Genomic DNA, 26,413 nt, shown 5'->3' with positions numbered 1-26,413 from the left:
TCTACACAAAATAAGAATGAATGTAGCATAGTGAAATAAAATTATTTTCCAACAACTTTTTTTTTCTTAAATGTGTGAGACGTTTTGAACTTCAGAACTAATATTACATATAGTAAAATCTTAAAGTTAAAATAAGACATTCACTTTGATTAAAACTACTGAAGTTCTAAGTTCATTCCTTCTTTAGCTGCATGTAAGATGCCAAAGCCATCATTTTAAAGCCGTCCCCTCCTCCTGAAAACCTGTTCTCCAGAGCTCTCCCTCTCCCTCTCTCTCTCTCTCTCTCTCTCTCTCTCTCTCTGTCTCTCTCTCTCTCTCTCTCTCTCCAGTCCTGCACCGTGCAGCTCCATTGTCTCAACTTTCATCTGTAGGTAAGCACCTCGCTAAAGCCCCAGCCACTTCAAAACACGTGACAATAGCCAGATTTCCTCCCAATTTGCTTGTGTAGAAAGAGCCCAGAAGCTTTTCAGGGGGACCTGAATAGTCTGGCTAATTCAAGCACAATCCAGGCCTGACCCCCCATTTCCCTTTTACTTCTCAGACCCTATTTAGGTGCCCCTGACTTTCCTAATTCAAGAACAATCCCTGCTGCTTTTCATAAGCCTGTGTTTCACTGAAAATATGTGAGTGTGTGTCTGTATGTGTGTGTGTGTGTGTGTTGTGTGCGTGTGTGAGCTAGAGATCATAGAGCAGTGCTTCTCGACTGGCAGGCTGGACTCTAGGTCTACTCTTATAGCAGCAAAAGAATAATAGTTACTTTTTTTATTATGCTGAATGGCAAAGAATAAAATTAAACTGAATGTAAAATCGTGCATAGCTAAAATAGGATGCGTATTAGAATTTTCAATCTGTTGAGTTCAAATAACAAATTTGCATGTTATTCCATGATGTTATTCTTAACTTTGAGCTGTGCTTAGTTAAACAAATTAACTGCTGTAAAATAATAATAATAATAATAATAATTAATTACATTTTATATATTCAATTTCTAAGCATTTTTTAAGGATTTGGAAAAAGTTGTCAATGCTTTTATTACTTATATACATATACTAATATAATATTCATGATATTAAAGAAATACAGCATTTATGATGTAATATTTTTGTTTGTTTTATATTAGGTCCAAGATTATTTTCAATTTATGTCATGCATTTAAAGTCAGTGTTTCAATCTGTCTCCTGTCAGAACCAGATGCCAACATGGACAGGTTGCAAGACGTGCCCTCATCCTCCAAAAACATGAAGTGAATAAACTTACAAAATATGATCTAGACATTACGTACGCTAACTTGCAGTGATCACGATTTATTTTATGCTAATTATTGGCTGCTGAGAGCATAAAACGATCAGATTTCAAGAGTTATTTCAAAACCAATACTTACTTTTGACTCAATGCAGCATTTCAAGAACAATATTGGTACATTGTGCAAAAGTCTAGATCTTCAAGCACAATAGCTGATAACCACTTTTTTGTTGCAGATGGAGAAAGAAGGAAAGGTACAAGTGTGTGTGTGTGTGTGTGTGTGTGTGTGTGTGTGTCTGTGTGTGTGCATGTCTGCTTTCTAATTACAGCTTGCTCAATCTATTTTCTCAGGTATTTGTATATCTCTTTTTCTCTCTCTCTCTGACACTTCATTGTGACCCTAATCAACCTCCCCAGAGCAGATTTCCTCCTTATGTGTGTTAATATGCTCCTCTGTAGGGCCTCTCCAGCACTTCTCACTTCCCAGGCCGCCGTATTGTTATTAAAGCAATCAAGGCCTTTCTTCGCTAGGTTAAGTGCTAAGAGTTCATAGGGAAACAGATTTGAATTGCGCTTCAAACAGTTGGTAAGCCTTGCTCCTGGGAAAAAAGACAATTTGAAGAAATCCAGACCACAAGCGATGCCACAATGTCAGAGCAAGAGTAGCAGCGTGCGGGACAGAATCGCAGTTTTTTTGTCGATGTCGTTTTTCAGGGGTTGGTTTTTACTAGGAAACCACAAAGCCTTTAAATGCAGGTCAGAGGACGTGGTATTGAGTTCTGTTAAACAGCCAGAAGCAGATGGAGAGACCCAGACAAACCCAGAGAACTACATGACAGGGTGAGATATTAAAGACACCAGCACGTTTTCAAGAGACTACTAAAGTAATGTGGTGTTTGTTCAAACCCCCTTGAGATTTTTATTTAATGTGATCTTCCTCAGACTCTGTGCTCTGAAAGGTTGCCAGATTGAGAACAAGCAACAGGAATGAGCGCAACTGACAGTGGAAAGATGGCTTTACACTGAACGTTGTTTTATACATCTTATATTATCTCGGTTCATGGTTCATGTGGCTTTTTAGGTCGGATAGAGTCTGTGATCTCAAACCCAGTTCATTTGCTGGCTTCCATGGCTGTAGTATGCTGTTATATGTTTTTCACCATCTGGCAACCTGGGGCAATCCTATTGGTTAAATTGGCTGTGGGCGGAGCCACACAGACCAAACAAAAACAGACATTCCGAAATGGAACACAAATTTCAAAGTAGAATTATTCTATGGCTATAGAATTGTTTTTCAGTTCCTTATCATGGTATTTTATTCTTTAGTAAAGTATTTAATTTTTATAAGTATGACAACGTTCCTGTAAAAAAAAAAAAAAAAAATATTAGAAAGTGTTCCTGTAGCTTCAAGCGCAAGGTTGGGGGTTCGATTGCCCCGGAAAACACATGATAGGTAAAAATTGATAGCCTAAATGCACTGTAAGTCGCTTTGGATAAAAGTGTCTGTTAAATGCATCAATTTAAATTTAAAAGTAACATCCCCTAACACTGAAAAGCAGAGAAAGTGCATTGAGGAAAGAAAAAGCAGATTGTTGCTATTGTTGCTCATGTGGCTTGCCGGCCATGAGAAGATCAGCTTTCTGCGAGAGGATTCAGGAGCCGTGCATGGCCGCCCTGCGCGGGATACAGTGACCGGACGGAAGACTGAGAGGGTTTTATCTTGAAATGTGATGGCCGTGGCAGAGGAGACTATGAAAGGTGTGCTATGACTGTCCAACAAGCATGCAACCATAGATTCTTAAGAACTTCACCAGGGCGTCACAAGAAACCTATAGCATTTCACCAAATCCTTCCCATCCACACCAGCGGCCAAATTATACAATGGCTTTCAAGGGGAGTCAGTCTAATTAGAACAATATGATTGTGTAATCATCAGGCAGCAGTCTCATAGGTTGGAAATTATGAACAAGATTGAGGTAATATCCCATTTGTTTCTCCAAGCAAGAAATGAAATAAATGGGGGGAAAATACATTTCATCGTATAATACATAATACATACAAGTCGTCATAGTTGGGTAACTGGATGAATTTGCATTATCAGAGAAAAAAAAAATCAAAAACGAAAAAGTAACAGCATTCAGAGAGAAGTTACTGTGGCTCTCTCAGTCATTGTATTAAAAACACCCTCACAAATGTGTTAACATTTTTACTAATTCAATATCGAAGGAACATAACACACACTTTTGTGTTACAATGTCAATGAAAAAAAAAGAGAATATAAAAAAGCTAGATTTACAATGTTTATAACATTATTGCAGTGTGTGATCAGAGTAACTCTAAAAAAAAAGCTACAAAAGTACTTTTTTCAAAAGCTCCTAAAATGTACCATTTATATATAATATCTACACTTTAAGTGCTAATGTGTAACCTTAAGGTACTTATATGCACCATAAATGTGCAGATAAGGTACAAAGGTGTGTATTTTGAAAAGGTACCAGCAGTGTTGGGGAAACTTACTTTTAAAAGTAATGCAATACAATCATACATTATTCCATACAAAAGTAACTAATTCAATTACTCAGATACTTTTTATGGAAAGTAATGCATTGCATAACTTTTGTTTCTTTTTGTCACCTTGGCTTATTTATTTATTTATTTATTTATTATAACAAAAAATAAAAATTAAATTTTAAAGTAATGCAATACTTCACTAGTTACTATTTAAACAGTAATCTGATTATGTAACTCCAGTACCACTCCAGTGACAGCTTTTGTACCTTTTGTAAAAAAAAAAAAAAAAAAAAAAAAAATTTATGTTCTATGCAACATGTAGATTGTGTTTTGCATATATTTTAGGATGCATTTAATCAAATATAACTTGAATTGTTTTCAAAACCAAACTAGCGTACATGTGCTCGACCTGTAACTAGTGTCTGAAAAGCAGTCAGGTTTGTGGTTATGTTAGAACAGAGATAGGTAGAGTTATCTGTCCGTTGCAGTGAAAGGCTATACTCTACCTACACACTGACCTCCCTGTCCCGCTCTGGGCCACGGGGCATATTAAGTGCCTGTCGTAAACAGACTTGATTTCCTGATCTACTATCACATGGAGTCAAAACAATCCGTCTACAGCTGCTGGGCTGATTGTTTATGGAGGGAATCCGTCGTCTTTGAATAAATCAGAGCTTGCCTAACTGAATTTACTTTATTTATGTTTTTATTTTTTATTCTTATTCATTTATCTTATTCATTCATTTTTTATTTTTATTTTTTTATGTTTTGGCTGTATTTTGAAAAACACACTGAAGTGTGTAGTTTTTTTAGGAAATGGCTGTAAAGTGTAATAAAAGTGTACTAGTAATTTTTTCTACATTTTTCTTTTTCCCTAAAGTGTTACGTATCTCCCCGTACACACATATTTAATAATTTTTTACCATACAAATGTTTTAAATATATCAAATAAATATTTAAAAAGTAGGGCATAATGTATTGTATTAATAAGAAGGAATTATTTTTTAAATATATATTGTTATTATTATACATTATTTTTATTGTACTTTATATTATTGTTATTATTATTTTTAACTGATTACACTTTTTTCTTTTACTTGACCACCTGCTTCACACACTACGTACACCGACTACACTGAAAAAAAGGCAGAATGAAAGAAAGCTAGCGCAGGGCCACCGTTGAGCCGAAATCCTCTCTCAGGACCGTCATGTGAAGAATTCTCCCTCTCCCTCCTGTTCAGCCTCTCTTCTTCTGGGTTTTTTAATAAAGCTGTTTGCTTGTCAGCTCTTTTGAGGCACGGACCCCCAGCCATGTGAAAAGTTAATCCCTGTGTGTCTGCGAGCAGACTCCATCTCCCTGGGAACCCCCTCGCTCAGGCAAACTCAAGGACGACCCTGACAAGCCGGGCCTGACCAGCCACTTGAGGCTGGGCCTCTCTCAACCACTTCTCCTCTATTCCTCCTTTCAGGCAGCTTTTGACGGGACAGCATGACAGACAGTTGGATTTTGGATTTACATCTTCAAGTGCTAATCAAGTTGAAAGATGACAGTGGAGAAAAAGAGATCTTTTAATGTGCCCCTCCATCCCAGCTTCCACCCTATTCTTATCTTCCCCGAGATGCCACTGTGCTCAGGAGACTTCAGGACTCACGCCAGTGATAAACGAGAATGAGCTATGAGAGTTAAAGATGGAGACAGACATGTACTTGCAAGGGCATAAACTGGTTCCAATAACTTGATCCAATAGATTTTACCATTTGATTTATATTCTTAGCTAGTGCTTTCCTATAAAAGTGGGTAAAACCGGGACGAGACGCTAAGAATTCAAATCACATGTGAAATACAAGTCCCAAAAGCTGAAGAAAACATGTAAGCTAAAACCTGATTTAACCCAAAAATAAAGAAAATTATTATTATTATTACAATTATTATATTAAAAAAAAAAATCATAATAATAAATAAATAAAATAAAAAATAAAAAATAATAAAATAATAAAATAATAAAATAAAATAAAATAGTTATGTTTTAAAATAAAATGACTTATTTTTAGGGATTACTAATATATATATATATATGAGATATATACTGACATCCTCCTCTGAAAGATTCCCGTGATACTTGCTGTCTAGAACAAACCACTGAGATATTATTGAGATTCCATGTTCGATTTCTCTTTCCTATGGGGAAGGTCATTTGCTCTGTACCGCATGCGAGTATGAAGAGACTCAAAGCAGCTCATTATGAAGAGAGATGTGTTTTACTGACTAGCGTGGAAGAACGCAGCCAGGGGCAGCCAGCCATTTAAATCCTCTCTTTCTCCTTCCCCCTCTCCCTCCCTCTCTCTCTCATTCCCTCCTGTTCATCCCCGTCTTACGCTCTCCCAGGCTTGAAAGCAGCAGAAATTAGTTTTGAGGGAAACAAGTGCGATTGGGTCTGTATAGGTCAAGACGGACTTTGTTCCGTCTGAGGGTTTATCTAAACTACAGCTGTGTTGGACAATGGGCCAGGGGTGGCTGACAGAAACCCAAGCTGTGAGGGCTAAATTACTGCACTGATAAGACTGAATTAGACGCTATGAAGTCCAAGAGCTCAAGAGACACTGAAGAGGAGAGGAGAGACTCGCTCAATGACACAGAGAAAGATAAAACTTCACAGAAAAGTCTGAGCAGCAGCCTTGCACCACTTTCAACATGAAATAAAGCGACCTTTATACCACACAAATTGGGCTCCTCACAGTAAGCAACTGAAAAACTTTAGTCTATTCTCTATTCTAAAGAGTTTTTAATTAGCATATTGTTAGCATGTTAGCATGTTAATAAGCTAACCCTGCAGTGGAGGTTTTCTTCCCATCCACAACTTTTACGTTTTGTCCCACTCTCATCTGTAAATCGTTGTATACATGGATTTCCAATCCCATTCCAGTAAGATTATGTCTCGTATAGTGTCATCAGATATTTCCAATTCCAATATCCACACAAGTGACGCTTCACACCTCACTCTGATGCATTTGTAACATCAGGGAAAAGGAACATGCTTTTTCTTCCTTTAGCTTATAAAAATGATGTGGGAACATTGTTTCATAATGTAATTTTTTTTTTTAAACGTCCAGTTTTCTTCTTGTGATTATAACATTGTTTAAAGCTTCACCGAATATATAATGTCATTTATTTTTAAGGAAAATATTTTAAGGCCCCATCAAAACAGAGATACGTTTAGCTATATAAACATATATTTTGTGTCCTCTCCAGCAGAGGGTAGTACACTATGAGAACACAATGGCATCAGCATTGCTCATAACACACCTTTCTTACTGCTTGATGACTTTTGATATCTGCTAAAGAACACTCCGTGCTGTTAAGCATGATGCCATGTTACATTCTCAGTGACTTTGCATGTTGTTGCCCACCTTGTTTTATGAGTGCATTATCACAGATTTAGCCTTGAGCCACAAGACACAGCTTGGATCTGGATTAGTAATATTCTAGAAATATAAATCCTCACCCTCGTGTTGTTCCAGAATTTAATTCATCTTTGAAACAGTTTTCAAGAAAGAAAGAAAGAAAGATAGAAAAATAAATATTATTGTGATCCAATTGGCAAACGGGATTCATAATGACTCGGGCCCTCCAAGCACTAGAGATCTGACTGATCACACTGATATTTTCCCGACAAATGAGGTGTTGTTTTACTGAATTAGTGCAGTAAAGAAACTCAACAATTATGTTTTACAATGAAATGAGTCCAAATATTTAATATGAAAACAGATTTGACAATTATTCTCAAAGCAGACATTAAGAAAACATGACGGGTGACGTTTCCCGCTGACTTGTTTTAGTGTGACATAACATACATGCATGACATCACTGGACTTGGACTCGCGGCCATCTTTAAATAGGCTCTTTAGAAAAGCAAGTGGTGTCATTGATGGAAATAAGTGTGAAAAATGTGTCCCACGGAGGAGGAGGACAGATTTACAGGGATGGGTTAAGCTGCCGAGAGACACAAGCACAGAAACAGTCATTATTCCTACGACTCAACCGCAACTTGACACACGGTTGGGTTTCAAGAAAAGACGAGAGCGCTGGTGAGTGGGCCAAGTCTCCTTTCCAGGATAATGACAAATTTAACATTTCTGCACAGTGAAACAGAATGTCGTCATTGTCTTTGGGTTCCTAAATGGCTGTTATTTCACATCGTCGTCTTGAGGAAAGAATAACACTCAAACATCAGTCTTTTCTGAAGAGAGACACACACATTATGGCACACCTGGGGCGCTTGAGTGTTGCTCTAACTATGACAAAGAGCTTGAACTTTGAGTGACTTAAGAGTTGTTTATTTCCACACCGTTATTATGCTGGTCTGGTTATGAATTTATTGTATTTTTTATTGCCATCATGGTTGGTAATCAAAACAGTATTGTGTGTCTATTTTTGGATTTAATGATCTGAAAACATTCAAGGCCAACGAAAAGAGGATGGTGACCAGGATGAAATCTACTCCTCCTTTTTTTTCCACTAAAGAATTGGTTGACTTTAAGTATGTAGACTTTCCATATACATTTTAAATCAAATGGCAGTGCAAGATGAGCTTTATAATTTATTCTGTGACATACGCTTGTATTTATGTACAGTGTGTCATATAAAATAAAAGCAGTTGGCAACATTCAGAAAACAGAGCTCCATTCGTTTTTTATAGAATGCTTAAAAAATTGCATTAACTCTTAGCCCCAAAACATGTAACCCATGTTCATATAACAGGGCTGAAAGGTCATTGTGTGAAAAAAAACAAAAAAAACAGTCATGTTCAAGTTTACTTCCAACTTCATGACATGTAACCCCAAATCATTTTTGAATGTAACAGGGCTGAATGGTCATTACAAGAGAGAATAAAAACAGATTTACTTCCAACTTTATAAAATTTAACCGCAAAACATTTTGAATGTGACGGGGCTGAATTGTTACTGCAGTAAAAATTGCTTTTTAACACATTTATTTTCAACCCCATAACATGTATTCCTTAAACATTTTGGATGTAAAACAGCTGAATGGTCATTGCAAGAAAAAAAAAAAAAAGATTTACTTCCAACTTCATGACATTTAACCCCAAAACATTCTGAATGTAACAGGGCTGAATTGTTACTGTGTTAAAAATAGCTTTTTAATTAGGGGTGCTCCGATCACGATCGGCCGATCGTTAATGCGCATCTCATCAGTAAAGCCGGTTTTCTAATCAGCGGTTAATTCCATCAGGTGCGTGATTTCACATAGAGCAGCTGTTACTACACAGGGCCGTTGTTAACTGAGAAGATGGGCCAATAAACGCTGAAAATTAACGTGATTTGCGCATCTTCTCTATTAACAACGGCTCTGTGTAGTAACAGCTGCTCTATGTGAAATCACGCACCTGATGGAATTAACCGCTGATTAGAAAACCGGCTTTACTGACGAGATGTGCATAACGATCGGCCGATCGTGATCGGAGCACCCCTATTTTTAATGCATTTATTTTCAACCCCATAACATGCAATCCTAAAACATTTTGAATGTAACATCGCTGAATGGTCATTGCAAGAAAAAAATAATAAATACTTCCAGCTTCATGACATTTAACCCCAAAACATTCTGAATGTGACTGGACTGAATGGTTATTGTGGTACAAATAGCTTTTTTAATGCATTTATTCTCAACCCCAAAATGTGTACAAAATGTAACAGGTATGATAAATGATACAATGAAAATTGTGAAAAAAAAAAATACATACATACATATATAAAAGAAAATAATAAAGAAAAAAGAAAAGAAAACGTAATGTTTTAAGTTATTTTGAGCCGTTATTGGATATTCATTTTATTTTATTTTTATTTTTTTTCAACCCTGTAGCATTCTAAGTATTTAAAATGTCGTAGGTTTGATTGGTTTACATGGCACAAAACATGTTTTAGAAAGAGAATGCAATGTCAGATGGTTTCTATTCAATTGATAAATAACATTAATTGGTAACACTTTAGAATAAGGTTCCATTAGTTAATGTTAGTTAATGTATTAATTAACATGAACAAACAATGAATAATGCATTTATTACTGTATTTATTCATCTTCGTTAATGTTAGTTAATGAAAATACAGTTATTCATTGTTAGTTCATGCTTATTCACAGTGCATTAACTAATGTTAACAAGCACAACTTTTGATTTAAATAATGCATTAGTAAATGTTGGAATTAACATGAACTAAGACTTATAAATGCTGTAGAAGGATTGTTCTTGCTTAGTTCATGTTAACGAAAGTAGTTAACTAACATTAACTAATGGAACCTTATTCTAAAGTGTTACCCATTAATTCCAAATTTACTGTGACAGGGTTGAAATAATGTAGAACTTTAAAGTGATTTTAGAAAATACGATGAGCTTCAGCAGGAACCTTTTTGAATTAAATAAATGAAAGCATATTTATACTATAAATATTTTCATCTACAAAAGACCCATTTTCTGACAATGACCCCAGTGTCAAAAGCACACATCAGTTATTTAGTACAAGCTATAACGAACTGTAGGAGCCATTGATCTTAGCTTCTGTAAAGAAAACACCAAGTTGTTGCAAACACTGACTTGAATGTGAATTTGATTAACTTCAGCGCGAAGAGACAAATATTACCGCAAAGAGACAAATACACACTTCCAATGTAAAAATATCTGTGTAATTAGCAATGTAAACATCCCAGACAAACGTGATCATTCAGTGTAGTGGAGAGAGAAGGCAGTGTCTGGAGCGGCCCCGGGGCACAAGAGACCGTGATGGGCCTATTCATCAACACACGCATGAATGATGGGTTTTCACTGCACGCACAACTCACGGGCCTCCAGTAACCTGCTCTTACCCAGATGGAAACAGAGGTTAAGGGAATGTTTGATTAATTTCGCTGGGCGATCCACCTGGTACTTGGTTGGGAAACTTGCATGTATCACAAATCAGTGTAAATAACGCATACAGAACAGTGATCGCCCACTTTTCAGTTTAATACTTAGGGTCATGAGTTGGTTCAAATAAAGTATGAGCAATATTAATTGAGTTGTTTGCATTAGCAAACACCACTAATAATGCTAAGCAAGATGGAGAGCAGGAAAAGATGAGAAAACCGAATTAAAGACCTTGTAATCGCCCGGCTGCATGAACAATTTCCATTAAAGCGCAAGATTAATTAACAGCTGGGGTAATTGGTTATGAACAAATGATAAGGCATCAATGCACTAATAAATCTTGACATTTAATTTGCTGCCCGCTTCCCCCGCTATCAATTACTGTGTTCCTGGGAATAATTGACAATGTTTCGGTAAGACGTAAGGAAGGCAGGCATCTTTCAAAGCTCCTAAAATGCTCCTTTGGTGTAGACGCAGCAACATGGACCATATGTTTAATATTAGGTGTAATCTGTCCTACTCAAGTGCGCTGAAAACTGGGAAAATTGGATTAAATTGGCTAATGGCATGTTTAAAACCTCCATAAAATGAATGTGAGTGGAAGGTATTACAGTGTTTTTGACTTGCACCGTCTCTTTGTGCATAAACAAAGGCTGGCTCTCAGTGGTGCAAAACTAATGTGCTGGTCAACAGAGATCTCAAAGACCACAGGAGACATATTGATTTATGCCATGTGGGTCAGAAAGTGAGAATATTTGCACAAAATATGATCCCGGGCATTATAGTTTGAAAATCGATGAATTAAGTAAAAACTTGATGTGATATATGGAAACAATTAAAAAAACTACTACTAATAATAATTATATATATATATATATATATATATATATATATATATATATATATATATATATATATATATATATATATATATATATATATGTGTGTGTGTGTGTGTGTGTGTGTGTGTGTGTGTGTGTGTGTGTGTGTGTGTGTGTGTGCGCGCACTGTTTCCTAAAAAATATAATAATAATAATAATAATAATAATAATAATAATAATTATTATTATTATTATTATTATTATTATTATAGTATTGATAAATATGAAAAGGAAGTAGAAATTATGGGAACATATTTTATTTTTTTAACTAAAATATCACTATAATACTATTGATATGTAAAGTATTTAAATACAGTAATAATCACATTTTATTTCATCATTATTATTATTATTATTATTATTATTATTATTATTATTATTGTTGTTGTTGTTGTTATTATTGTTGTTACCATTATTATTATTATTATTATTATTATTATTATTATTATTATTATTATTATTATTATTATTATTATTATTATAAATGCACGTTATAACTAACTCTTAGCACTTGGACATATGGAGTTCATGTGGAGCAGCATTTACTATAAACCGATATCACAGTGCATCATATCAGATTGCATATTTCTATAATTATATCATGCTAACACATATCGCGTTTTCAGGCATTGTTAGAATTAATAAAAATAAAAAAGTCACCAGCCAGCTGGCGAGTAAAAAGGTTTAATTCACTCACTTATTTGGGGAAGGGTTAATTTTAGGCCCTGATTCCACAGAAGAAAATCATACAGGTTTGGAACAACATGAAGTTGAGTTAACAATTGAAATCACTTGTACGGTAAGTATCTTTTATTTTTCATATAATTTTGATTCATATCAGTGCAGTGTAATGCAATGCTTTCTTAAAAAAAAGAATAAAAAATTTTTTTTCATTAATATTATGTCAATTAAAAATAATGTTATAGGCCTATTGTTGTTGTTAGGTGTGAAATGGACTTACATAAAATATAAAATTATTAAATTTTTTCTGTGGCTGTCACATGGCATTTATCTCAGGTGCTCAATCCCCAAAAAATATGTTGTTCTCATAAGCAAAGTTTGCCTTGAGATGAATGGGAACGACTTACTTGGTTTTAAACTCTGTGAGAATGACTCACATCACCCATGTGCTGCATCTCTTTAAACGGCCGTCTAATTGTCAGTCATTCTCAGTCTTTCCAAAAACCATTAGCATTGTTCACCTTTACGGCAACCTCTCTGTACGTCCTTCACAAGATCTTTAACAATGTGAGCAGACAAGTTGTAACTGTTTCGATGGAGTATCTCCACAAATGCTTAGCGGCTCAGCCATTCAGCACAAAGGCTGGCAAACAGAGAGGTGAAAGGCAGGGTCAGGACAGATAGCGCCGAGGCGTGGCGCTCAGATCGAGAGGGATGTTAGCGCAAGGACAAACAAAGTCAACCACGGCCAGGAAAGCTGCCTGTCAGAGGCGGATCAGGAAACAAAGGAATTCCAGCAAAAATATGAGGATCAACCATGGAGAATCAAACATCTGTCACGTAGACTGAAAGCGCAAAGCGAACACTTCCAGCAGCAGGTATCGCTAAGTCAACAGCACGGCAAATATGAGAAAATGGCGAGGATGAATAATGCTGATATGGAAAAGTACCTTGTGTCATGAAGGCAAATAGAGAGTTTGCACTGCAACAAAGTCATCCCTAGGTCAAAGCCTTTGAAGTTTTCCAAGAGGTGGAGAAAAGAGTGCCATCCAGATGAACACAGATCCCAGCCGTGGTCTGGACATCCACAGGTCATGCCAAACTCAGTCAGAAGTTAAGGGTGTAAAATCAATAGAGCTTATTCATTACATACACTAACATCTTTCAGTCCAATCAGTAACAGATTTCACTTTTTCTTTTTTTATATATGAGGGCCTTGTTAAAACTGTACTAGACACATATTTGTCTTGCTTTTTTTAAGTTTGCTATTTTATAAGGAATAGTTCAACCAAAATGGTTCACTGTAGCCATTGTCTTACACACACACACACACACACACACACACACACACACACACACACACACACACACACACACACACACACATATATATATATATATATATATATATATATATATTACACTATTGAAGTCAAAGACTACCATTAACTGTTTGTCTACGAACAGTCTTTAAAATGTCTTCTTTTGAGTTTAACAGAAAGAAGAAAGAAAAAAAAGGTTTGTAACAACTGTGGTTGAGTAAAAGAGTTTTATTTTTATCTTCTTCTTCTTCTTCTTCTTCTTTTATAACTATGGTAATTTATGCAAATAACGAAACACACAAGTTCGATATGTGTGTTAACAATCAAGTTCAACTTTTATTTAAATTTTTTAATAAACATAAATTGTATACATTTTATTTCTACCAGTGTGATTTTCAATCGTGCTATGCTTTTGTTAAACTATGCAAAAATTCAGAAAATATTATTCTTGTATGAAATTTAGTCTATCTAATATAAAATAAACTATTGCTAATACAATTTATGTTTTTGTTTGTTTTATTATTTACTTACTTATATATAGTTTATTTTTAGTTTTCATGAATTTTGAGATACTTTTGATAAGTAAAAAAAAAGAAAAAAAAAAGCTTGATTTAAAAAAATGCATTCAAATGCATTCAGTCCAGTCTTCACGGTTTGGCACATGTGCTTCTTAGCACAGCTTATAACTGGATTGTTCAGTTTCACTCAAGCATGGCAGAATCCAGTGATTCTCACAGCAGGTTTCTGTTGCATGTTGATTTAACAAAAAATAAAAAAAGAGAGACTCTTCCATTTTCATAACATTCGTAAACCTCTGCCAGTGTTGATCAGGACACAAGGGACGGGTACAGAAAGCTTACACTAAATGACAGTAAAGAAGATCGGCGAGGTCAAACAGGGGTTAACATGGACTCCACCACACCCGCTGACACTGGCAGGGCATGGCATGTGTACACATCATTTATCTGGCTTTTAAAGAAATGCCATCGCAAGCTTTCTCCTTCCCTGATTCACTCATACATTGACTCTTTTGTTTCACGGTTGAATAAAGAGTCTCCTTATATGTTTGCTGTTGAAATAAAGGTCTATCAGTGTCATCATCCACATAAACTATCCAATGCTAAACAATATTCACTGAGACTGCATTTTATTGACATGGAAATATCAGCAAAGCAAGACTGACACAAAAGACTATTCAGAAAGTTATAGCCAATTAATACAATTTTTATACCAATCATTATGGCAAGAAATGCCAGAAGTGTGTTTACCATAATTAATTATCACTGCTCTAGTGGAAGTCTAACTAAATATATGAATTGTATTCGAACTGGTATTTCATCTCTGTGAGCATTCAAATATGACACTGTAAGATATTTTATGTCAGGTTAGTTATTAGAACAAATTATGTTTTATATTACTGATATCAAATCATGTTTATGCATTTTTATTTTTGTGCTACGCATAGTGGTTTTAGGAAATACAAATGAAACATATATATATATATATATATATATATATATATATATATATATATATATATATATATGTATGTATATATATATATATATATATATATACGTTTTTGGTCAATAGAATAAAATAATAAATATATAAACAACGTAAACATAAAACACAAATTAAAATTATAAATGTTGCAGCTAACTGAAATGAAATAAGTTTAAGTACTAAAAAAAAATATTAATACTATACAAATATTACAAAAAAAAATGGGGGGTGAACTATGCCTTTAAAAACCTGTTAAATATATTTCTACTTCACATTTAAACTCATTGTCATTTCTTTCTTTCTTTCTTTCTTTCTTTCTTTCTTGTGTTGACATTCCCCGTCAGTAATTGTCTCAGGGAAGATGGATAGTTTAGAAACACACACACATGTCCTGTGTACACTCTCTCTCTCCTCTAGTCTTGTCTGGCAGTAGACACACACACACACACACACACACACACAGTCTCGGTGACGGCGGTCCCCTATTGAAGTAATCTGACAGCATCTCACGTTGGATTGCCAGCGTTCCGCTTCACGTTCTGTAGTGTTCGGCACTTCCGGCAGTACCCCAGCTAGTGCCATCACACCATCCACCCCCTAAACCCCCAGAGTCCCGCTCAGAAACAGATCTGATTGAAAGCGTCTGTGTCCGAGGTCACTGTTCTAATATGTTGTGATAAAGGGAATCATAATGGCTTTTAAATAGACGGGCTCTGTCTCTTGTTCCTGAGCAGTACTTTGTGTAGAGAGAGAGTGTCTCTGGGAGTGAAGCCCTGGGGCTAAGCATCGCAGAGATTGAGCTGTCCGTCTCGCTGAAATGAGTCTGAGTTAACACCTCTTCAGTTGAGACAGGACAGCCTGGGGGACACAGACAGCAGAGCACTTCCTGTTCACTTGAAGCAGCCAGCGAATGCTCTCCGACATCGGCTCTGTCTGAAAATCTTATGGCAAAATCATGACTGTGACACTGCATGTAGGGAGACAGGCAATACCAGAATGCTTTGCCATGAGCTTAGAGGACAATAATCCCTCAAATGCCAGGTGAGGAGAGAGAAATGTGTTGACTGTGTCATGTTGAAATAAAACACACCAGTTTTTCTAGTTTAGCTGTTTGACCAGCCCCTGCCGAAAAAGAGTGGGAAATTAACTATACTGTTCAGTGTGGTGTACATAATCGACATTAGATTAAATTGCAGTTAAGTGTCTGAAAACATACTATTTAGTGCACACTTAAGTGTCTGTATATGTGTATACATATACATTTAAATATTCATATATATATATATATATATATATTGGACAGAGCCTGATAAAACTGGCCATTTTATAAAATATGAAACTGCTCTATTTCGCTTTTGCATAAATAACTCTTCCTATATATAACACACACACACACACACACACACATAAAAAAGTAATAAATAAAATTAATTCAAAATAAAAAAATAAAAAACACTGGCTGGGATTTTTTTTTTAATTGTCAATAAGATTAAAAATAAATAAATATATTAACCTAATATATGTGTGTGTGTTATATACAGTTTTTTTTGTTGCTGACTTAACTTATAAAAATGCTGATGCTAAACACTCACATGATGAGCTGTATTAGTGTGGTGTGTGTGTGTGTGTGTGTGTGTGTTTGTGTGTGTGTGTGGTTGCTGCCTGTGTAAATCATTTCAAATCGTTCACTTATTTGAGGTTCATTTTCATGTGTAGACAGTCAAAAACAAGGCAGCTCACTAGATTTTTTTGGAATAGAACTACAATGAAGTCCGCAATAAACCTTAAAGCTACGAATTCTGGCATCTAAGGTCTCGTGTGTGCGTATTTTGATCCCTTGCAGCCTAAAATATGGAAAAGTCATGACTGAACCACAGACGGAAACCCAGAGGATGACATTGGTTATGGCATATGCATGTTTAGCAGTCATGAGAAACCGTGTGAGCTCTGAGCATCATCCAAACACTCGGTGGATATCTGTCTGTGTTTGGCCCGTTGTGGCCGCTCTGTAATCCCGCTCTATTAGCACCTCTGACTCTCTTTGCTCTTAGCTGCTCTCTCTCTCTCACTTCTGTGTATTTGTCTAACGGTCGAGGCGGTGTGGTGACGTAGCTCCACGGGGAGCGCGGCGATGGCTATCTATGTCTGGCTGTTATGACTATCCTTAATAAGAGCCCTAAAACCATGGCGAACCGGGCAGACAAGATGCGGCTTAGACGTTTTCCTTTATTTTTCCACATTTTGTAACAGATGTTTTCTGCGCCTGAGGTTTCTGAGGGAGGGGAATTGATTGTTTTTAGTAAAAAAAAAAAAAAAAAAAAAATATGCAATAAGATGTAACATTACAGATGTGAGCAAAACAATTGCCACGTGACAGTTCATTTTAATGATGTGTTTGTACATGACGATCAGCACAGACAAAGGCTGCAGACAGCGCACCTTGTTTGTTATCTTTATTTTATAAGTGCACAAAGGTTTTTTTGTTATTATATCTGTATCCAAAAAAAAAAAAACTAGACCATTTACAGATTCGATTGATGTATTGCTCTTATCTGTACGATTAAAACTTTTCGGGGTAATCAGGAGAAAATGATTTAAAACGTATATATGCGTTAATCAACTCGAAAGGGTTAAAGGTGAAGTGTGTGGTTTCTGCAAAGTTAGCAGCAACAAACAGAAATGCAGAAATGTTTCCTAAACTTTCCCCTGCCTTTGATTGGCTGGACAAACAGATAGCCCCGCCCAAAAGTCACGCAATTGGTTGTTGCCGTGTGAGGAATCACAAACAAACTGAACAATGTTTTAAAACTGCCACAGAGTCACTGTTTAAACAGTAAGGTTTATTTATTTTATTTTATTCATTTTTTTGCCAAATTATAGTTGTCTGCATTCTAAGCTAGGATTGGATAAAGCATTTTAAACAGAAAAATTACGTTTAATATTCACTATAATATATATAAAAATAAATAAATAATGCAATTAAACAAAACGTCCTAAAATTAAGGCGACCCGCTCTCATCTGCTTTCCGGCAGCTGCTAACAAGTATCAGTTTTATAGATGGTTTGTCACAGATGGTCCAACAGATGTCTCTCTGGTCTTTAGCAAGTGTGTGTGTGTGTGTGTGTGTGTGTGTGTGTGTGTGCGAGCAAGTACCCATAGATGTGCTCCTTGTCAATCGTTACGCTGTCAACCAGGGCCTTGAGTGTACTCTTTATAAAACATAAAGCCAAAGTACTTGAGCGTGTAAATCAGGGCTGAAATCTGAGCATTGTGTCAGGCAGACAGAGACAGAAGACAGAGAGAAGAGAGAGAGAGAGAGAGAGAGAGAGAGAGAGAGAGAAAGAGAGAGAGATAAGCTTTCTCTTGAGATCGGATTCTGATGAGCATCATTAGTGGCAAATCCAACCCAAAGCAGCAAGACAGCTAAAATGCCTTTTCTAGGGAATAAAACTAGGCATGTCGAAAGCAGAAATATGAATTTCTTGAGGGGTAAAATGCCTCCTGAAAGCATTATGTGTAGCTGATGGCTTTGCACAGATTATTGCATGTTTCAGTGGCTATTTTTGTAATGCTAATGTACTGCATACTACCAAGTAATAAAAAAGAAAGTTAACAAATACTGTATGTTTAATTCAGCAATTGCTGTCCAGTTATTATCTCAATGGAATGCTTTTATTTTTTTCAAACAAGTTTGTTTGCTTGTTCTTTTGTCTTCATATTTTTGCAGGGATATCAAAAAATCTTACAAATGAATATGATTTCCCAGTTCATTCATTGCAATAAAAATAAAAAGTCAAATCCATTGCACAATGGGAAACAATTGTACATCATAATCTTCTTTTGATATCTGACTTTTTCTGCACTGATTTTAGTCACAAAAAAAATAAAATAAAATAAAATAAATAAATCATGCTTTTAAAATTGTGAAATCTAACAATACTGGACTTTTAATGCTTGCTGAAAGCATACAAATGTTCAAAATGTTTAGAAATCAATTCTTATGGGTGGCCCTCCTCTCACTCAAGCCCAGTGAGTAGGATGTAATATACAGGACCTCAGTGGGCCCCTCCATCACAGGGCCCAGGACAACGTTTCTGCTTGCCCCTGCTCATATGTAATTCTAAATGAATGTAATGGTATATATCAGTGGAGTGGAGTACAGCGAGAGAGAGAGAGAGAGAGAGAGAGAGAGAGCGGCTCACGTCTGATCAGTCATGTGGGGGGAATCAGCATGTGCCCTAATGAGCTTACCCAAGCAGCTTCAATATCCTCCGATGTCATGTTGAAATGAAAATTAATAGTTCAATATGGCTCCACGCAAATGCCACGCGTCTCCCATAACCCGTATCATGTGGCGTGACCAAATGAGTGTATTCTAATAGATGTAGGCAGAGGAGAAAAGCTGATATCTTCAGTAATCAGGGTTTTGAAAATTACCATTAAATGAAATTCAGGGATGGATGGAAAAGAAAAGGGGGAGATGAGGAAAAAAAAGAAAAACAAACCCACAGACATGGAATGAACATCTTTACCCCATAATGTGCTCATGTCTTTCCCACAGGCCGCAGGGTTGGCTTACCCACACGCACTACTCAAATCGGCCCTTGGATCTTTGAGGTCCCGGTTCATCTTCAGAGTCTAAACTATGGTTCTGTCTCAAATGGCGAACTTGACCCTTGCAGACCTCCTACGAGTCCACACTTTGGTGAACTAATGTTGCTTGGACGTAATGTTCTTGGGTCCTAGAGCACTTACAAGTCAGCCAAACCAGCATGGACATACTTAAAAGGAGACCTCGAGACTGCATGGCCACTTCAAGTGAGTCATTTGGGACGGGGCCTAAAGTGAGTTCTCTCAAATTCAAACTGAATTTCAAACTTCCGGATAAAGCTAATAAAAATCAACATTTAAAATGCACGCCACCTCATCTCCACGTACCTCCCATCCATAAGTGGTGTCTTTCACCGTGGTGTTCAGCAGTTCGTTGTATGGTCCGAAGCGTTCTCCCATGTCGATTTTGACTTTGGCCCAGATTCCTAGGCCAGCCCCTGGAACGGACGACTCACGGAGCTCCAGGTCGGCAGGGATGGGAATATCATCGGGAATGTAGACGGGCACCTCGTAGGGTGAGCCCTCTTTAGGAGTGAAGTCCTCATTGCAGGGCTGAGGGGACATGGGCCCCACCGCAATGGGGGACATGATGCTGTCTTCTGTCTCCTCTTCTGCGCTCTCGCCTGTCACGAGATTGGGCTCTGTGTCGTACATGCTGTCTACTGCCTCACTGTCATCTGAAAGAGAATGTGCAGACAATTGCAATATGTTAGCAGAATAAAGAGATACAATGCAAATGTTCTTTAGCTTAATTTCTCCAGATATTTAATTGGCTGAATGTACAAGGGATGGTTGCAGCAAAAAAAAAAAAAAAAAAAAAAAATCATCATGTCATCCCAAAACCATTTGATCAAAATTAAAAGTAGAATTTTTGAAGAATATACATGTAGCTCTTTTCTGTGTAATGGCAGTCCATAGTTTTATTATTTCCATAGTCCATGTTTTTAAGACTCAAAATGACTACAAATAGCACCATAAACCTGAAAAACACACTGTATATTTCATATAAAATGCATCCACTGCTTCTGTTTTTAGAGCTTAAAAGACACAACCCCACAATTTTTTAGGACAATATGAAGATTATTTAAAAGTCATTTTTGTGTTCCATAGGGAAAAAAAATATATAAAATGTAATGCAATGCAATACTATTTATAAGATAAAATACTATAATTTAATTTAATTTAATTTAAATAAAATGATTGGCTGTCAATGTTTTTATTTTTCATCAACTGGAAAAAAATCATTTTGAAATTGATTTGTGTCATTACTGTTATAATTGTGGTGTAGACTTTTTGGATAATTCATCATCATCATGTGAAGGGCCTTAGTTTGTATGATAGAATATTCTGGTTGTTTGCTAGGGCATTGATAAGTGAGTGTCTTGAGTCTAAAGAGTCAACCCCCTGGTCTCTATGATGTTCTGGTCTCAAGTTGGGTTGGCAAAAATCATGAGACAGATCACTTAGAAAACTAATAGCAGACCTTCTCAACCAAACATAGCTATCATTTGTATTTATGACACAAACGGAGCGATATATTTATGTGCCAAAGTTTAATCCTTAGGTTTATGGATTGTTCAAATGACTAACCGTAAGTATGATCAAAATAAGTATCATTCCATGTGGATATTAAACCAGCAACCGTTCTGTCACAAGTCCAGATTCTTAACCACTTCGACCAACAAGAGACCACTGACATCACCGAGCAATTGCAGCGAGCTTGAGCGATTCAAACCAAACCATTCATTTTTCTATTGCTGGTTACTCACTGATCTGTGAATACGAAAACCAGAAAACAGATGCTCATGAAGGATTCATGGTTAGTTAGACGTTTTGTGACTTCAACAGGCCGCTGCAGGGAAGATGCCATCTATTTCATAGATCTGTCTGATCAATTTACAAATAATGGCAGCAAATGACCCTGTGGCCTGATGCCACGACAGCATCTCTGTTTATTGTCACTCTTAGCTCGACAGCATAATTACGGTACTTATCATTCACGATTGAAAAAGGGACAACTCGGCTAAAAATAGGTTCTGTTTCTATGAATTGTTTTTAAATGCATCACAAAGCACAAATGCCATGCAATCCCTTTGATATCATAGAACGACGTCCAAACTTGGAGATCCAAACTGACCCATCTCCAAACTCGTCCGGACGCATCTCACCTGAAACGATGTTCTTAAATTTCTTCTGCGGGTCTCAAAAACGCCTTTGAGCGGTCTCCAAGATGACGACTCTGCAAGTACCCATGGATGGACTCACTGTAATTTGTAGCAGCACCGCTGCAGTTTGCTATCCAAACACAGGACCGGCAATCAGTCTAACTAGGCCGCAATTACACCAGGAGTGCTCCCAATCAAGCAGACACGGCCCCCCTGCATGCGCTGCCAACAACACAAGTTTATGACTCCAAACTGTGTTCTCTCACGTTCAGACACTGTTTACTTATAAGCAACAGCGAAGCCATGCATAAGTGTAAATTGTAGTTACTGCTAAGTTGGCTTTAATGATAAACAAAACGTTATGTGATTTTTGTGTTCAGAATGTCAAGCATTACATTAAAAATACAAGCGAAACAAACGTTTATAAGTATTTGTTTTACAGTTTAATTGTGTCGTTTAATCGAAGTCCTCTGAAGAGACACAATCACTTTATATGACGAACCTATTTAATTTAGGCTTTTATTTTGGTAACACCATTTACTAACACACAAATATGTTGAACAGAAGCTCAGAAGTACTTGCTCAAAGCCTGAGAACCAGCAATTAACTCAGGAACATGTGGCCCAGTAGTAGCTTCCCCTTTTCACAGATCAGTTAAAGTTTTACAACCAGTGCCTAGCTGGTGCTGGTCGCAAGAATCAAAAGTGCTTTTAAACCATTAAAACGTTCTCATTTTTGGCATATGACCTGAGTAAATTTTCAACAGCCATAGAAAGGGTAGGAAAATCTATTAAATACTCCCTTTAAAAAACCCTGTAGTGTATGAACAGATAGTTACCCTGAAAAGTGAATTAAACGATATTAATGAACAAAACATCAGAACCGTCAGAATAGAAAGCCGTTTACATTTTTACAAACACAAATCTAACTTATAAAGTGTTGCTTAGGACACAAGAGGAGACTTCTGAGGGCATTTCCAGATCTGTAGATTATTTTTCTTTGTTCCGAAGCAGGGATTTCAGTTGTTACAGGAGCTTCTGAAATGTTCACATCATTGCAAGATCTAAATATCTTCTTACAGAATTACAGTTGTTACAAATTTACATTGTTATAATACAGTCAGTGTTTGGAATAACGCCGTTTAAAAGAACTGCTTTAGGTAAAGGCGTTATTTTTTTCAGTAACGGGGTAATCTAACTAATTACTTTTCCTGTCGTTATAACGGCGTTAACATTACTGGACATTAAATGCGGTGCATTACTATGCATTGATTTAATAAACTATGTAATCCGAACGCACCCCTGGCTCACAGCGAGTGAGGAGGTGGGTTAATAATGAGATAAGCGGTTGTGATTGGCTAAGGCAGAGTCATGTGTTTCATGGTAACCAATCAGAGCCAATGTTTTTACACACACGCGCCAGCGGTGCCTAACACACACACAATCACACACACACAAACACAACAGCTAAAGATTCGCAGCAGCAGCAGAGATGGCGAGTCAGGAGCAATCTGATGAAAAGTTGGCATTTTCAAGGTGGAGATATAAACACTACTTCAAATTCATTGTGGTCAAAGGCAAGAACGTGTGACACACGCACATATATAAAGCTAGTGGCAGAAAAACACTTTTCTTACAAAGATAATACTTGGAAGTGCAGGATAAAACTCTTGCTGTCGGTTGACGTGCAACAAATATCGAAAGTTATGTACGAACACCTGTCTGTTCTACTAATTTCAACTGACTTGTGAAAACTGTAACAGTAACGCAAATAGTTACTTTCCCTGGTAACAAGTTACATTTATTATAGAGTAATTCAGTTACTAACTCAGTTACTTTTTGGAACAAGTAGTGAGTAACTATAACTAATTACTTTTTTAAAGTAACGTTCCCAACAATGAATACAGTAATACTATACTGTTGCATTTACATATGCCTGAATGAGGTGAAAAAAAAATGGAGAAACTGCACTGGAACAAACGCTCCAAATGAGCTAGGTGTGAAAACGTCCTTAATCTCAAACGGCTCCCCTGCAGACCATTCAATTAATGTAACCTCCAGGACACAGGACGTGCAAAAATAAAAGAGTGTGAGAAGGGTTTACCAGGTTTACGTGGTCTCTTCCAGCCTAAGTGAGCTGTTTGTGGTAAGAATTAGCTGCAATGTGAACCAGACTTCATGCCACTAGTCGAAGTGTGGACAGAATAAAGAAGCTCGGACATGCTTTGGATGTTGGATCGTGACACTCCCGGAAGTGAAGTGCCTGCTTCTGAACGTCTGTTTGCTCTGGCTCTCATACTGAACTGTTTATCCTGATTACATCAGGCCGTCATCATTAATTCGCACCTTGGGGGTCCTTGTCTCCTCTGAGCTGCGGCCACAATGAAACGCTTGTTCAGCTTTGTTATTCCACTGGAAACTACTGTGCAGCCGGCTCGCAGACACGAAGGCATCAGATTTATTTGATAAACTGTAAAAGTGTCACTGGGGCCAGTATTATTGCAAGCAGCTATAGAGCGCATGAGAGACACTGCCGTGCTCTGTGCTCCTCTTCCTCAAGAGCTGATCTGTGCTATAGGCCAGCTGTCTCAGGCTTGTGACCTACAGTACATACATTTTCACTGGTATTTCAACACACCCGAGTGAATCTGTGCATGAGAAGTATTTCATCATCAATAAACTCCTTAATATGGCTTCAATCTTTAGCCCAGGTTGAACATTCATTGCCATTTCCATTCACAGCTCACCAGAGACCTAGTTAGTGATGTTTGCTAAGACAATGATCATTATTAATATTGTTTGTGCTTCTGATATACTCAGAAAAATACTCATGCTTAATATTTAGCTTAGGTGCATGACTCAAATAGCAAAGGCTGTTATTCATTTAAAGACATATATGCACTGCATGTTTCAGAGTGAAGTGCGACACTGTGTCCTTTTACATAAGACGGCTCAAGATCATGTGTTTTCAGTGTCTCAGAATGACTTGGATTGCATTAAATGCTGCCTCGTACAAACTCATCTCTTCTGGTGACTTAAAACATGTATGTGCCAACTTCCAAAATTTGTCATGCAAAATGCTTTCAATTAGTTGTCATCAAAAGTTTTTAAGGGCTCCTTGCCCTTTTCCATCAAGATAAATGCTTTATGATTTCATGTCTGAAAACTATTAAAATAAGGCATATATATTAGACATTTTACAGTTGTACGATAAAAAAAAAATAATAAAAAAAAAAAAAAAAAAAAAATTATATATATATATATATATATATATATATATATATATATATATATATTCTAAAATATTTTAAGTGAAATATTACAATATTGTTTAATTTTTAATTTTTTAAGATTTAATCAACTTTAAATAATAATAATAATAATGATAATGATAATGATAATAATAATAATAATAATAATAATTATTATTATTATTATTATTATTATTGTGGTTGTTGTTGTTGTTGCTTTAATGTCATATTAATATATAATCACCAAAACTGGACAATTTATGCAGCAATACAAAAAAGCACAACAAACATGTATTTGTTTATTTACATAATTTGCAAATTTGCAATTTGCAAAGCTATTAGCAACCACCCAGCAATGATTTGTATCAACTCAGAACGCCTTAACAGCAAATATAGCAAAGATCGGGCGACCATTTAAAGTGCCATAGCATTGTAGGGAAAAGTGGGTAAGTTGTGGTTCTTTTTTCCACCTTTAAAAAGTACAAATCTATTTGGGCTTGCATATTTTACTGTTCAGAGACTTCAGAGAAAAAAAAAAAAAAAAACACAGACTTGTAGGACTAGGAGATAAAACAAGCACATGTTGTGATTTTCCAAATAAGGGAAAATGCTTCACGCTTTCACTGAATGAAAAAATTAAAATAAAAAATGGCCCTGGCCAGTCCGAAAAGTTTTGTTATCATCAGGATCAAAAAACTGTTCCACTTTGCATCCATCCAGTTTTGATGATTTTCTCTTTGATTTTCTACACTTCATAAGACTAAAATGAAACATGTATAAATATGGGAAGATGTGAGCGCATATTTTCATTGATCCATGAACACGCTGAAAGAGGGTAAAGCAAAAAATGTCTAGAGCATTACAAAATGTGCTTTCCAGAAACATGCTCTGTTTCCCCTCATAAAAGCAGCAGGGAACATTTCCAAGTAACACGTTAAGTAGCACTTTTGTTTCTTCAAAAGGTCAGTGTCATGGGGAACATTACGACAAGAGGAGATCCCTCACACTCACTCTGGTACGTACTGTAAGCCCACTAATACACCTTTACACGTCCCGTTCAATACTCTCTCTCACACACACACATGCACACAGTAACAGTGTCAGTGTGTATACACTCTGCAGGCCGGTGCAAACTCAATATGTGTGTGTGCTCTGTCCAGCGGCTGAAGAGAAGTGACCTCGAGCACCTCGGCTGTTTGAACAGTCAATACACTGGCACACTTCAGCAGCTTCATCTCACAGAAAAGAAAGGAATATGTGAGCCGTGAGCTCACTGTATCACGCTGAGACATTTCCAGCATATATCATCAACCACTACAGCCTCTG

The 26,413-nt window shown here is 36.5% G+C and overlaps 1 protein-coding gene across 9 annotated transcripts in view; it reads right to left on the bottom strand.

Annotated features, from left to right (window-relative positions):
* prdm16 (PR domain containing 16) overlaps positions 1 to 26,413 on the bottom strand; it is a 211,896-nt gene that overhangs the window by 127,250 nt on the left and 58,233 nt on the right. For all 9 annotated transcript variants that reach the window (XM_052563006.1, XM_052563008.1, XM_052562999.1 and 6 more), the window contains exon 2: positions 20,000 to 20,349. In XM_052563006.1, coding sequence (XP_052418966.1) covers positions 20,000 to 20,349 — 350 coding nt within the window. The remainder of the gene's footprint in view (positions 1 to 19,999; positions 20,350 to 26,413) is intronic.

The sequence above is a fragment of the Carassius gibelio genome, chromosome B8, assembly GCF_023724105.1.
Source record: "Carassius gibelio isolate Cgi1373 ecotype wild population from Czech Republic chromosome B8, carGib1.2-hapl.c, whole genome shotgun sequence".
Taxonomy (NCBI): Eukaryota; Metazoa; Chordata; class Actinopteri; order Cypriniformes; family Cyprinidae; genus Carassius; species Carassius gibelio.
This window is presented reverse-complemented; position numbering and strand designations above follow the sequence as displayed.